General features: G+C 41.0%; 1 protein-coding gene across 1 annotated transcript in view; it reads right to left on the minus strand.

Moving 5' to 3' along the window:
- Positions 1–549: 549 nt before the first annotated feature.
- CCND2 (cyclin D2) overlaps positions 550–15,880 on the minus strand; it is a 55,613-nt gene continuing 40,282 nt past the window's right edge. Inside the window, exon 5 of the mRNA XM_088478914.1 lies at positions 550–6,863. Within this exon, the coding sequence (XP_088335040.1) occupies positions 6,708–6,863 (156 nt within the window). The 3' untranslated portion in view covers positions 550–6,707. The remainder of the gene's footprint in view (positions 6,864–15,880) is intronic.

Genomic DNA, 15,880 nt, shown 5'->3' on the forward strand with positions numbered 1-15,880 from the left:
ATGTTTGATTGTATGTATCAAGCCATTAGCAATCTGTGTGACTAAAATGGTCAAAAACAATAATTAGAAAGGACATTCACATGCTTTTGGACATGTGGTATGTGTGTGTGTGTCTCTCACTCTATAGCAACAAAGGAGTTAAAGGTGGTAGAGCGCTTTAAAAATGAACTCCCCCCTTGGTAGGGAACAATATGTATGCTCTGCATATTTGGCATTCACGCACATCTTGTATAAATATGGTTTCAGCTGACCAATAGCTGTGTCAGTGTGCCCCCTCGCTGACATTTTAGAAGAAGAAGAAGCCTAATCTGAAGAAGGAGAGGAAGCGGAGGGCGCCTCCGTCCCTGAGAGTGCCTGGCGCATTCCTTAGCTGTTATGTGATGTAATATGAAAGTATTTATCTATCTTCCCTTTTGGGATATCCATCAGACGATCGCTCACATGCTGCCAAAACCCTCTTGTTGAGATAATTTCTTTTATTTGCTCAAGTAGAGGGCCTTTTATAGCAACAACTTGAATAGAAGCAAAACGAGTCATTTTAGGTCAAGGTGAATTTATTGCCCAAACAGCATTCTTATTCCCCTCAAAACACATTTCATTAATCCATCTTTTTTTAACTAGTCAATTAACATGTTAATAATAATAATAATAAAAAAAAAAAAATGAAACAACTTTAACACTGAACAGACAAGACCTTTCAATATGTAATTGAAAAAACAAACAAAAAAAAAACCTACACAATGAGTCTTATCCACCAAATGGAATCTCACGTACTTGCTAAAAAAAAAATTTTTTTAACATTATTTAATTTAAGTCTACTTTCTATCGTTCCCTGACCATATAATTGTCCACACCTTTTTCTTTTATTATCGTAAAGTACATTGTGAGAGAATAACATTGACTTACATTTGATTAAAGCAAAAAAAAAAAAAAAACAACAAACAAATGAGACGATTGTGCAGAATGATTGAGGTACATGGTGGAAAAACAAAATTCCACTGGCCAATGAAAGGAAGGGGAGTTTGAGGACTGAAAAAAGAAAGGTGATTTATAAACAAAAAAACAATACAGGGCCAGCAGCATAATCTGTATCACAACATTTGGTTATTTATTTTTCTGTAACTAACATGGCAAGAGCTGAATGTTCCTACCTTCATGGATATGAAGGATGCTTAAAGTTTATCTGTCATCTAGACACAGTGGAAGCAGCCATTTTGTGCTGTGAACCAAGATGAAAGACAAATCTCTATTAAACAGTGTCATAAAATGGCTGCCTCCGCAGGCTGGTTTTATTTTAATGGGTGTCAGAATGAGACTGACTTTTATAAGTCTGGCATCCTGTGATTACTATATGTCGGGTGGGCATTAACTGCTGAAGTTTCCGACATATACCTTGTACACTTAAATGCAAAAGCATACAGTAGCCAGATACAGGTCAAACGTAGAGATGAACTTTACGAGGGATGGGCTTTTCACTAGACTTGTTGGGGCATAGGAATTTCTCCACATACCGCTTTACGGCTCTCCAGAACAAAATGTTCTGCCGATTTACAACATGAAGCCAGTTCTCCACCCATGATTGCAAAAATCAGCTTCTACCCCAAAAGAAACTACACAAACTGCAAACAATTAGTTTATGGCGAACAACATGCACTTTGGACAATAGTCGCCATTGTCAACTCAACAAATTTGTAAAAACTTTGGAAATAGAACAGGAAAGGGGTATACTGTGCACTGAAATTCCCCGTCCCGTGTCCTATATCTGGGCTGATAACTGGGGCTGGCAGCTTAGTTTGACCCCAAAGTGCATGGAATTTGGTATTTTGCGCCCCCCCCTGGAGTTATCAAGAAATAGCGTCATGCCACCACAAGAAGATTCCCCCTCCCCACCCTGACTGCTTTTTCTTGCGTCATTTTCATTGAGTAAACCCTAGAATTCCATCTTGCCATGAAGAAAACACATGCAGAAAATAATAAATAATAGTTTGTTTTCATTTTTACTCCAAATGAAATGCATTTAGCCACCGGAAGCAGCAGTACACATTAGCAGTCTTATTTAGGCCCTCAAACGGCAACAATTCAGGAGGTCAGGCTTTGGCAAATTTAGCGTGTACGCATTCTCTACACACTGAGGACAGCCATTTTGTTGGCCTTGCCAATATTCATGAAAGTGCAACCTATCAATTCACTTGTTCATTTTCAGATCGTGACACAACCACAGAGTTTCCTCCTCGTGTATCCATAGGCGGATTATTGGTTCAATCAACAAAATGGTTTCCCTCACAGTGTGCAATTGTGACACGTATGCCTTAATGTAATACTTAAAAAAACAAAAACAACATCCCAATATTTAATTGTTTTTTTTTTTTCTTCCAACTTTTAAATTAAACATGTTTCAACATCTACACAATTACCACAAATGACTAGCACATTTATAACTTCCTAAATTAGACTTAGGCCACCTGGGGAACTTTCCAGCTGCTGTTACTGATTGGCAAAAGGTCACTGGGACTTGTAGTTCGCCAACAGCTCGAAAGACACAGGTTCCCTACTTCTGCCCTAAATGCACTTTCTGTTACACTCAATGGTTAAAAGGTCACAAAACGCAAGAAATGTGATAGAAAATACCTTGTTACATATCGGCTTCAAGCCAAGACACAAGGTTATCGTGCTGGTGTCATTAACAGAACAAATTAAATTACGTACAATGTCTCATTCGTGTGAATCATTATCAATCCAGAAAGGTTACACATTTTGTATCGCTTTAAATCCCAGGTCACTGTATCCTAATTATCACAAAGTGTAAATTGCCATGACCAGTATGAAATCATGGCCTCTTCTAGGTACAGTAACCTAAGCGAGAAAAGTGACGTACACAAGAGTGATTTGCCCAACACCATAATATTGTTGCTGAGGCAATTTGCAATGCCTAGAACATCTCTGTTAACCTTTCTAGAGTTCACATCGCGAGATTGGATTCTGGGTTGTCTAGCAGCTGTTTGATAGTTACATACTTCACTTCAGTATATAACTAAATTTCTTCCAATCCAGAAATGCAAACTGTAAAGTATGGTCTATTTTTACATTTTATCGATCACTACTGTAAAAATCTTCTAGCTGATGCTATGCTCCTCTTAGCGGTTTGTGAAAATGCCATATACCCAATCTGAGCGTGAGATTTTGAATATCGTCATGCTTTTATATACATGGTATGCCATTCCCTTAACTCCTAAAACTAGAATATAAAAGTTTTTTTTTCCCCTCCTAAAAGGTGCTAATGACAATTTACTGACCTTTTTAAGCCCCAAAAATGATAAGCGGAAAAAAAACAACAACAAAAAAAAATTGTTCTGGAAAGCATATGCTGCTTCTCAATCCATTTACCTAGGAAACAGAGGTAGGGGAGACTTATGCTGCCGTTGTATTGAAAGCAGCACAAGTTGCGATCACGTCAAACCACACATATCGAAGTGCCTTTAACTTTCAAATTCTGCCATGCCACCGCACGGCTGGGTGGAACAGGCAGGCATAATGGTGGTTTACAGTAACGCACCTACAGATGTGCCTAGCTACAGTACATCTTAGCCGTTCGAGCTACAGTACGCTATGGTGCGCACTGTGATCGCACCATGCAATCTTATAGTGGCGCGGGTGCGATCGCAGGGCACGTATCCGCTTGCAGACGAATGCCTTGCACCATGCGTGACACGATTTGCTGCGTAGGCAGTAACTATGTAGCTGGGCACATCTGTAAAAATAAACCATGCTGTAAATGCTGAGTGACTTCATTTGCTTAAATTCTTCTAATGATTTTGGTCTCTTTTTGGTCAGTAAATAAAACTGCGCTTTAGGGGTTTATTTTTGTGTTTGGTGTTTTTATTTGGTCCCATTCAAGTGTAATGCTGGCCACACACATAGCGATATTTTACCCGATCTGGCCGATTCCGACACATTGGAACAACAGATTGTGTAAAATATGGCCAAATTGAGAGTAAATCGTTAGTCCCCACTCACGATTACGATGCGCGTCCCCGCTGGTCGCACATTGCATCATCAGATCTGCCATGCAGTAGGGCAGATTTGACAATCTGGGACCCGATGCCCTGGAAAAAAAAAAAAAAAAGATGTAAGATAGATCTTAAGTGCGATTGGTGGCTTTTTACGCCAAATCGTGTGTAGGACTGCCGGGGAAGAGTTCATTGGAACAGCAGGTTCAAATATTACCAGTTCCAATTGGGGAGGTGGAATTTAGAGTTACGTACAATTGCTAATAAAGGCAGCACGTTTACGCATATTACTAGTCATCACAGCATGCTTATTTTGTGTACCCCAAGAGGGGAAAAATGTAAGATATCCCCCTCCCCATTATTATTACAAACTAATAGGGAAATGAGTAGCAAGGTCTTGAGTGCAAACACAAATCCCTGCTGCATTAGCACCATTGCACTAAGCTCCCAGAAAAAAACTGTAAAAGTGTGAGGTATTGGTAATGTAAAAAAAAAAAAAGAACCATTTTGTATCCAGTAAACCTGAGGTAAGTCTACCATCTTTATAGGGTGTGATCAGATAAAAAGTCATTAACATTCTTTTAGATGAAGAAAAAAAAAAGCTGTACAAAGGCATTTCCAGTAATCAAAAATCCTCTTTTGTCTACTTAACCATCTACTTACTTCAGGATTGGAAATTTTAAGCAGTAAAATAATATATTATAAAAATGTTTATAAAATAGCAGCACACTCAGTGAAACAATACAGCTAAGTACTGTTAATGTGAATAAGAATGAAACAAATCATAGCTCCTTAGCAGCGCAAAAAACAAATAAAAAAAATATATATATTTACTCACTCCTCATACCAGCACTTGTAGCCAACACATGACAAACCCATGTTTTTAATGGTCTTTCTTTCAACCAATCAAATTTCTTTTTCTGACTAAATTAGCAAACAACTTTTTTTTTCTTTTTTTTAAGCAACAGCTTAACAAATGTGTCAACTGTGTCATACCATTGTGCAAAAAAAAAAAAAAAAAAATTTTTTTAATAATAATAAAAAATAAAATAAATTGCACCAGCATAAGGAACATAAAATAAAATGATGCCGATTTGCTGGAGCAACTACAATAAGGAAGGAGAAGAAAAATACAATTCAAGTACGCTGGTACACTTTTTTTTCACGCAACAAATTTCTAGGTGTTTACCATTTGCTGCCAAAAATTTCATAAAAATGTCTAAAATAATTAGCTAACCCTGCATGGCCTTGGGAACTAGTAACAAAGGCAACCAAAGGGGTAAACCTCCTTCAGGGTCATTACAGAACATCAACAATACTTTAGTTTCTTGTGTATCCGGAATGTTGTTAAAGGAATGTCATCTAAGGCAGGTGTCGAAGGATCCAGCAACACCGTAAGATGTGTCCGGCAGTGGGGTGCATGGACGCAGACTAAAATGACGCGATTGGGTCGGCACAATTTTCATAAACCATCTCATTTATCCCTTAGGAACAATTTCAAAGTGCTTTTTTTCCAATGAAATGGTTTACAATAATGCTAGCTGCAGACCAACCATATAAAATACTAGCAGAATTAGAGAAAAAAGGGATATTTTTTTAAGGGGATATCTACCCAAAATATTATTTCTGTTTTATAATATCCTTTAGCTTAAAAAAAAAAAAAATCATGTGTGTTGAATGCCACTTTAACCATTTAGATTTTGGCACCTATAATGGAAAGCTGACTGCAAGGTCAGAATGGTATGGTTTTTACAACCATGTTCAATGTTTTTTTTTTTCATTAGCTAAAAAATTTATTGAAAAAGTTTGTTTTGATATCCCCTTTAAATCTGTTGAATGAAGGTTCCAAATAAAGGCAATGCATTCCAATTTCTTGTGGCAAGGAGTAAGGAGTACCTTACATTTTTTAGCTTGTAAGGACAAAATACAATATTTTTAAAATCCAATCCCATATACAAGCCCTTGTATTTATCGGTTCCACAGTTGGCTACGTGAGCCCCCCCTCAAAACCCAAATGTTCTCTAAAAAAAAAAAAACACTATTTAAAAAAAAAAAAAATGGGAATTTTAAAACATTACATAAAAAAACACCTGCCTTAGGCTTGCAAAAATAAAGCATCTTTTTTTCGGTAGCAGCTACCATAGACAGCAAAAGTAAACAGAACTAAATAGGAGATTCAGAAAGCACCTCTCTTTAGATAACAATAAAAATATAGCCAATCCCACATGATCGTAGAACATCCAAAAAAATGCTTCAATCTGTATAGGGATCATTCCTTACTTTGCCCTCCTAGAATCCATTAGTCTTTTGCTTTGCAATCTACAAAATGAAAACCACAAATACCGCACTCACGCCCTCTCTGACATCTATCAAGAGGTGTAAGCGACTACAATATAAAAAAAGTATATCTAAGTGTCATCCCACAAATGCAGGCTTACAAATTTTCTAGCTAGTTTATGCTTATATAAGCACTTAAATTTAACAATATATAATAAGAACAGCAATTATCAAATATATTGTGGGATTCCCTTCTAAAAGGACATCACAGGCACCAAACACTTAATAATTCAGTTTTTTTCCTTTTTTTTTTGTATTTAAAATAGTTTTTTAAATATTTTTTTTTTCTAAGTGGGAGCAGATATAAATGGGTTTGTTCCAAAAATACAGAACAAGGTAAAGATTCTTTCACTGCAGAACTCCTCACAGGTTGATGTCTCGCACGTCTGTAGGGGTGGTGGCCTGATCCAGTTCGTCAACGGACTTGGCAGAGTTCCTCTGTTGTGCTTGCTGTCTGTTTTGCCGAAGACTGCTGACCAGCACAGACTCGATCTGTTCTTGACAAGCTTTAAGGCAATCCTGCAAAAATAATGACCGTTGTAAATAAATGTCTGGATATGCTTAAGTGGAATACAGTAGATTAATTTTTGCAATGATTTAGGGAGCGCCTTAAACAAGTCTATAGCTGGGTACACACTAAGCAATATGTCTGCCCAAAGGTCCTGTCAAACCTGGAGAGTCACAGGCTACCTGCATCTGCTTTACCTACTATTTATTTCAGTTAGAAGTAAACATGGTAAATTTGATATTGTTCTTCAGGTGCTGACAAATTAACTGAAATGCATAGTACCAAAATACTGACAGAACTCTCCTACTGTAAAGTTACTGTACATGTTAAGCCCTTTAAACATAAGTGCTGAGATGCTCCTTATGTCTAACAATGCTTTGCCCTTGCTAAGAGTTATATACTGAACCGTGCTTATTCAAAAACACAAGTTTTAAAGAGCAGACATCCTGTTTCCTCATTTCCAACACTGCCTTTAAGTTTAAAGTAACATAATTGTGTAAATAGTTTTATCTCAACCCCTTCCAACTTATTATAGCACTTTTAAAATGAGTCATTGGACAGAAGTAAACTAAAAATTGTTACAGACCAGTACAAAAGGTGCTTCTTGACTCAACACCTAAACAAATTAAATACCACCCTACATTTACACATAATCAGGAAAAAATAAGCCCTGTCTATATTTGTCCAAAGTCCACCTTAAAATCTGCCCGCATTCTTATATGCACGCCGCCCCTTTTAAATTCACAAGTGTTTTGCTTGTGTTTCTATGTATAAGCACACTGGCACATGAGTAATAACTGCAATGCTTCTTAATTCAGCCATTACAATACTATACACGCTCTGTACACAGGACTACACCCACTCCCCAGCATTTCCCATGGTGCTAGAGGCCGTCGCTAAAGATACAGGCTTTCACATTAAGTAAGGGAGTGTCTATAAATATTAGGCATATATCTAATGCATTAACATCACATCCTCTTTTCTTAAAAGATAAGCCTTGTATACTTCTAGAGCAGACAATATCCCATATATTTCATGCTTGCCTACTTGGAAAGTCTCCTCTTCAGCAGAAGCCCAAAGGTTGCTCGCTTTAGGGGGCGGGGCCGGACTGTCACGTCATTAAAATCCTCTATGTCACTGCAAGATGCCGCAAATCATTGGTCTGTGGGCGGGACTAAAATTATGTAAATTTTAGCCCCACCCCCTCACTACAGACCAGTGATTCACGGTATTATCTTCCCATTCTACACAATTGCGACATGATGTCATCTCTGATTGGTAGTTTGAAATGCTCCCGTTTTAATGGCTTTGTTTAAATCTCTTGGATCCAGACATATTCTGAATTCCACAATTATTAATAAGCTCACCCTTTCTGAAGGCTCAACAACGTTCTCTATCACACTGAAGGCTCCCATGCAGTTTACCTCTTTATTTTAGTTTTTCTCTCAGTGCAAATGGCACTTTTCTACAGGGGTGAATCACTGGAGGAACTTGTGTTTATGTTATGCTCACCAGGCAGATAACCTAAGCCTTCAAACATATCGCTGTATTCCTTAAACAATCATTTGCACTCCTCTTCTACATGTGATGTCACCATGAATACTTTTTTTCATTATTAAATTAATCTCGTCACAGGAACTTAATACTAAACTTGGCTGCACCTCTTTGTCCACAATCGGTAGAGATGTTTTAAACTGTTTCCCTCTTTATATCAGTGTCACAAGGCAGGTACTGTACCTTTTACAGGAATTTTATCAACATAATAGCCTGCAACTTTCACATTGGCTGGGTGAATTTTGGGTTTTACAATAGTCTTATAGGGCCCTATTTACTACACTCCACATTTAAAATACGGTTGTAATGTGATATTTCCGACTAAATTAGTTTTGCGAATTTAGGAAATATATCATAGATGTACTAACATCCGCATGCAGGGACAGAGGGCCTGATTCAGAGCCGGACGCTATTTGCGCTCGCTCGTTCAGAAAAAGTGGCCGGCTATTTAAATTGAGCGCTCGCTCTTTGCGGTCTGTTGACGCCTCTATGTCTGAGCGAGCGAACGAAACATGCGCTCGCTATTTTGTAAAGACGCCCCCTGGCCGCTCGCATCCTACGTCATCTCCGCTATTTATTTGATTAATCGAGTACATCGAAAGGCGTCTGAACTGCTCGCAGTGCTTGTGGTAGGATTTTCCTACCGCAATCATGCGAACAGTTCAGGCTAAGAAACAAACCAAGTGACGTGGTCCATGACGCTGCTTTGTTAATTATGCACACCCTTAAAACGCCCGTTTTGACCATTTGGCACGCCTGCGTTCGGATCTCCACCCCCCCCGTTTTCAAGCACCTTCCCCTGTTACCACCCACAAACGCCTCATCCTGTCACTCAAATTAGCAGGCACTCGCTATTTTGCGAGCGCTCGATTTCCGACCGCACTGACTGGTTGGCGCATGCGCATTACGATGTGCGAACATCGCTCGTAGCAAACGAGCGGCCGCTTACGAGCGGCTCTGAATCAGGCCCAGAGCTCGAGATAAAGCTCTGTCCCTGCAAATCCCATCCACACACTTTTTCTGAAAAACACAGGGAGAATGGTTTCTGCGTATGCGCCGCCGACAGATACCGCAACCACCCCCCTCAGCTGTTCTATGCAGCAACTGACCAGGGTCACAGTGCAGGAGCTCGGAGACCAGCAGACTGGAACCCCAGAGGACATCACCGGAGCACCGATCTCCGGTCCCTGGATGCAGGTAAGTGGCACTACACCATGTAGATCATGTTTGCTGACGTTCTGGGATAGAGCAGCCAGGTCGGCATAGCGGGATAGTGGCAGGGGGGGGTTTGTGGCGTAGTCGGGGATATAACAGCGCAGTTGGGGGTGCAACGTGTTATTTTGGCCTTGTCCCCGCTTCAGAATGCAGATATTACCGGTTCCCTGCGGGGATTTGAGGGGGGGTTTTTTCGCACCTCCCAGGAGCCTGCTTTTCGAGGGGAGGGGGGGGGGCGGCAGGAGCGATATATGATGTATATTTATCACTACTATTCTTAGTTGTCATATATATCTTGAATTGTTGTACGGATTTCAATCTATATTTAATGCAGCTGCTCATCAGTACCATTTTCATTAAATGTTCCTGGATATATAATAAATGTAACTTAGGCCATTTAAATCCACCTGCGCTCTAACATCTAAAGCAAATAATCAGTTAATCGAGGATACATTAGCCAAGTAAAATCTAACAATAGAGCATAATCCATCCAGCGTTCAGTTATCGCTGATCCGAACACAGGAGGATTAAGTATTATGTGCCTGATCAAATGCTTGATAATCAATTGGGACTCCACATAAGCATACTCTTCCTGCAGAATGCCCTCCTCAGGAACAGACATGTATTTCAAACACAAACACTTTATACCTTGTGTTCACCCCTTACAACAGTACATTTCTGTTACATCTTACACCTTGTTCACCTAATTCCATGTAACAGTACTCGCCTTTACCAATTGTCTTAGTTTCCAATCATACTTTTTTTTTTTCTGACTTAGAAATTGTTTTAAAATTTCCTTCCGTAGAAAGCCAGACAATCTGCATCTGCCCCCCCACCCCAAGATACCTGTCTGCTTAACTCCGTGGGTGCCGGCAGCGCCCGCAAGGCATTGTGCTGCTGTGCCCTGGTAGCCCTGGTCCCCGAAGGGTTAAGCATCTGACGTGTTTTGCATCAACTTTCATGGTACAAGATAAATGGGATTCCAGAGATTCTTCAGCATTATTTGCAACTAGAATGGATCTTGTGAACTAGCGTGGGAAAGGACCTGTGTGCTGCACTCCCCAGACCTGCTAGTTTAACAAAGATTAGGAACCAAGGGGATGGAAAACACTGAAACCTGGTGGTTTCTTGTGTCGCCTGAATATTTAAGAGACGGTTTCTCAAATGTGTTTGCTTGCGCGCGCCCACGCACAAACACACACGTTCAGAAATAAATAAGTTACTCTGAAGTAATAGCTGAACTAAGCGCAACTTCTGTCACATTTCATTGTTAGTGGATTTTGTGCAAAACTGTGACGTGCTCCCACTACCTATGTCCAGTGGAGGCAGCCATTTTGAAGGCAGCACCAGTATTAATTCACTAAGACCTACTAGCGACATCACCTAAATAATAGACCTCTCCCTATTTTAAAGACTTGTGGAAACCCATCTATAACTACATGATTTGAGTCATGTCTAGCAGTTCTTGTGAATGATCACATTGGTAATGTACATGATATGCACTTTGTTAATTATTTCTGACTAAAAAGAAATAACTGAAATAAAATGGCATGACCAATTTTTTCCGTGGTGAAGAGAATGAAGGTTTCCATAAGGAATTTCCTTTTGAGAAGACAGGAAATCATCATCGTGAGCTGTACAAGGAGTATAATGTCTACATTCTGTTGCCAATTTTTAACAGCCAATCACCAACCCTGATGGCTGACAGTCAGCATGATCTGTCCTGTAGGGTCTCTGGTTAGATGGTTTGGAAGTGAGTGTACGTTCTCTATTTGCTGGACGCCAAACTTTTATTTCAACCACACACATTAATCGGAGTGATTAGCTACGTCCATGAGCTGTGATGTAGCACACACAGCGCCCGTGGCTCATGCCGTAAATGCCATTCCCGACTGACTAATTTCCTTGTCACATGCCAGTGGTTATTCTGACGTGCTTTATGTGGTTGTGGTAGGATCTTTATTTTGAAGCCAAAAACATCCATGTGTTGGTTGTAGGACATTCTCACACTCCAGACAGTATGAGCAGGCCTGTTGCCTATTTATATCATTTTCCCCTAAAGCACCGCTAAGCCTCTATCTTCTATATGAACAATGAAGGTACAGTACATTGGGCCTGATTCAGCATGGATTGCAACATCGCACGCAGATCGATCGATGGTGCGTACTGTGTATGCGATCTCTTTGCGACCACAGAAGCAGAATGAAAGCCATCGCAGAGTGAGCGACAGGCTGTGAGTGTTTGGGGCTGGTGACGTGGGGTGGTCGGAGAAACGCAGGCGTGTCTGTCCGTTTGAACGCCGTTGCATGGGCGTGCATTAATTAGCCACTGAGACGGCATACGCAGCTTGTGTACTCACTGCGTGCGACGAGACTTGCAATTTCTGAGACAGGTCAGAGCTGCTGTAATTGTACGTGAGGGGCCGATGTTATTACGGATGTGAGATAGCGGTAATCTCTATGCTGGCTGTGCGATGGCTTTTCGTTTGCATTCATTAGCATATTTTCAAAGCAGACCGTGCGTAATCACAGCTGCGATCGCAATAGCGATCCCTAGTGAATCAGGCCCGTTGTTCCCAGTTAGCCAGACATTCCACCTTATTAAAGTATTATCTCCCTATTTTATTACAAACATTATTTATGACGGGGTTGTAAATATGATTTGGTACATACACAAAAACGTTGAGAGTGCAGTAATTGCAGCTGCTGTGACATCACTAGGCCTGGTCCTGTGTAGGCATCTACTGTTTATTTCTGCAGAGCAAATCTTGCCGCTTGTCACTCACTCTGTGGAAGAAAGAACTCCTTCCTAACATGGCAATTTGTTGAGTGGTGAAAGTGTGGTGGACATATTTAATTAAGTATATACACACACCGACCTTTTCAGCATCACTTGCTTTGGTTTGTATAGTAATGTTACATGAAAATGTGGGCATTCTCTTGAAAGGACAACAAAATCCTTAAAACATATTTTTGTAATATTTCTGTAGCCTGATTGGTCATAAAAGAAAATTAACTCTGCGTGTCCTACCCCATTTTTCATAAAGCATCCGGGTTCTGATGTGCAGTTCTATACCCTCCAACATTTCTCAGTTAAAACCCAGTACGGGGGCGTGAACATATAGAGGGGGCGTGACCATATAATAAAAGGGGCATGTCCATGAGTACTGTTTGGTACACTGTCTTGCCCTATTGTGCACTGACGTGATGACGTCATGTCAGCGTCAGTGCAGACTGCAGAGAGGACGGAGCCACCTGTCACTCAGCAGCGCTGCGGGAGCCCCGTGGGAGATTGTACCCACCCGGTAAAAAACAGTACAGCCCGTTTGCCGGTACAGACCATTAAAAAATGGTACTGTACCGGCTAAAAATGGTATAGTTGGAAGGTATGCAGTTCTGCAGATCCCCCCACTGGCATTCAATGATTCTAAGTTTGAATATAAATATCTTAAGGCCGGCACACACCTCGTAAGCGACGGGACCCGGCGAGATGCATTCAGCAGCATGGCCCCCGCTGACTATGTCGCCTATCAGACCTGCGGGAGCGCGCATCATCAGTGGCAGTGAGGGTGCACACAAGACGACGTGCCCAATATGCGACATATCGTCTAGTGTGTACCCGGCGTTAGCGCATCACATGGACAAGCTATCGCTACGTTATGAGGATGTCATGGTTAAAAGCACATTTAGGATGTTGAACATGGTTCCTGCATTGTTGGAAAGCTGTGTGCGAGCAATTTCAGACTTTCAACGACTCCCAGAAGTAAAGGGAATGAGGTCTGTGGGTGCTTGAGTGCACCCCAAAATTTGTCTTGAACCTAACCATGTCTATGCATGGCATATGGGAAAGGGGTAATACATGCACCCCCAAACATATTAAAAAGTTGTAATCTATGCCCAGCAGAGTCCTAAAGTAAGGTGAACTGACAGGAAGTCTGGTATGTACAGCAAAAAAAAGTTCCCCCTTCACCCCTAACACCAAACTCATACTGTATCTCAGATATCTTCATATCTTGAATGATATCACCAGTTCATTTACAGAAAACTCCTTATAGATTCATTAAATGCTCCCAAAGGATGTTGAAATAAAAACCACCTGTCCTGTTGTTTGGTACAGGCATGAAGGACATAGTGGGGTCTATCCAATTAGGTGTTAGTTTGCAAAAGTGAGTTTGTTTTATGAAACTTACGGATGCTTCACCCAAGAAATGCGAGATCCAATTTCATATGCCAATTTGCCATACTCGCAGCAAGGTTGTACGACTCTTCTACAAATTGTGACCTGGGAGAAGGGCATGAAAAAGTGGGGAAGCCATCCTGGACCCAAAAAAGTGACAGCTGAGATAGCAGGACCAGATAGAAGGCAGTTACTAGCCATAAGGAAAGTACTGGAGTTTATTAAAAGGTGTGAATTACTGATTTTTGTACTTTCTTAATCATGCTTGAAAAAAGGTTAACAAGCAAGAGATTTTTCCATCATTTTGGTGTACAGAAAAATGTATGTATAGTAGTTTTTTTGTGTTGTTATACAAGTTTGTAAAAAGTTGAAACAAACACTTTTGCCTCTTACCTATGTAAGTTCTAAAATCCATCTCACATCATTTACACCCCATATACCTGTCCCCCATCATTTACACCTCCACATACCTGTCCCACATCATTTACACCTCCACATACCTGTCCCACATCATTTACACCTCCACATACCTGTCCCCCATCATTTACACCTCCACATACCTGTCCCACATCATTTACACCTCCACATACCTGTCCCACATCATTTACACCTCCACATACCTGTCCCACATCATTTACACCTCCACATACCTGTCCCACATCATTTACACCTCCACATACCTGTCCCACATTATTTACACCTCCACATACCTGTCCCACCTCATTTACACCTCCACATATCTGTCCCCACATCATTTACACCTCCACATACATGTCCCACATCATTTACACTTCCACATACCTGTCCCACATCATTTACACCTCCACATACCTGCCCCACATCATTTACACCTCCACATATCTGTCCCCACATCATTTACACCTCCACATACATGTCCCACATCATTTACACCTCCACATACCTGTCCCACATCATTTACACCTCCACATACCTGTCCCACATTATTTACACCTCCACATACCTGTCCCACATCATTTACACCTCCACATACCTGTCCCACATCATTTACACCTCCACATACCTGTCCCACATTATTTACACCTCCACATACCTGTCCCACATTATTTACACCTCCACATACCTGTCCCACCTCATTTACACCTCCACATACATGTCCCCACATCATTTACACCTCCACATACATGTCCCACATCATTTACACTTCCACATACCTGTCCCACATCATTTACACCTCCACATACCTGTCCCACATTATTTACACCTCCACATACCTGTCCCACATTATTTACACCTCCACATACCTGTCCCACATTATTTACACCTCCACATACCTGTCCCACATTATTTACACCTCCACATACCTGTCCCACATCATTTACACCTCCACATACCTGTCCCACATCATTTACACCTCCACATACCTGTCCCACATCATTTACACCTCCACATACCTGTCCCACATCACTTACACCTCCACATACCTGTTCCACATCATTTATACCTCCACATACCTGTCCCACATTATTTACACCTTCACATACCTGTCCCACCTCATTTACACCTCCACATACCTGTCCCACCTCATTTACACCTCCACATATCTGTCCCCCATCATTTACGCCACCACATACCTGTCACACATCATTTACATCTCCACATACCTGTCCCACATCAACATCTCCACATATCTGTCCCCAAATCATTTACACCTCCACATACCTGTCTCCCATCATTTACTCCTCCACATGCCTGTCCCACCTCATTTACACCTCCACATATCTGTCCCCCATCATCTACGCCACCACATACCTATCACACATCATTTACATCTCCACATACCTGTCCCACATCAACACCTCCACATATCTGTCCCCAAATCATTTACACTTCCACATACCTGTCCCACATCATTTACTCCTCCACATGCCTGTCCCACCTCATTTACACCTCCACATATCTGTCCCCCATCATCTACGCCACCACATACCTGTCACACATCATTTACATCTCCACATACCTGTGCCACATCAACACCTCCACATATCTGTCCCCAAATCATTTACACCTCAACATACCTGTCCCACATCATTTACTCCTCCAC

This window comes from Taudactylus pleione, unplaced genomic scaffold (assembly GCF_031769625.1).
Source record: "Taudactylus pleione unplaced genomic scaffold, aTauple2 ptg000225l, whole genome shotgun sequence".
NCBI classification, from domain to species: Eukaryota; Metazoa; Chordata; class Amphibia; order Anura; family Myobatrachidae; genus Taudactylus; species Taudactylus pleione.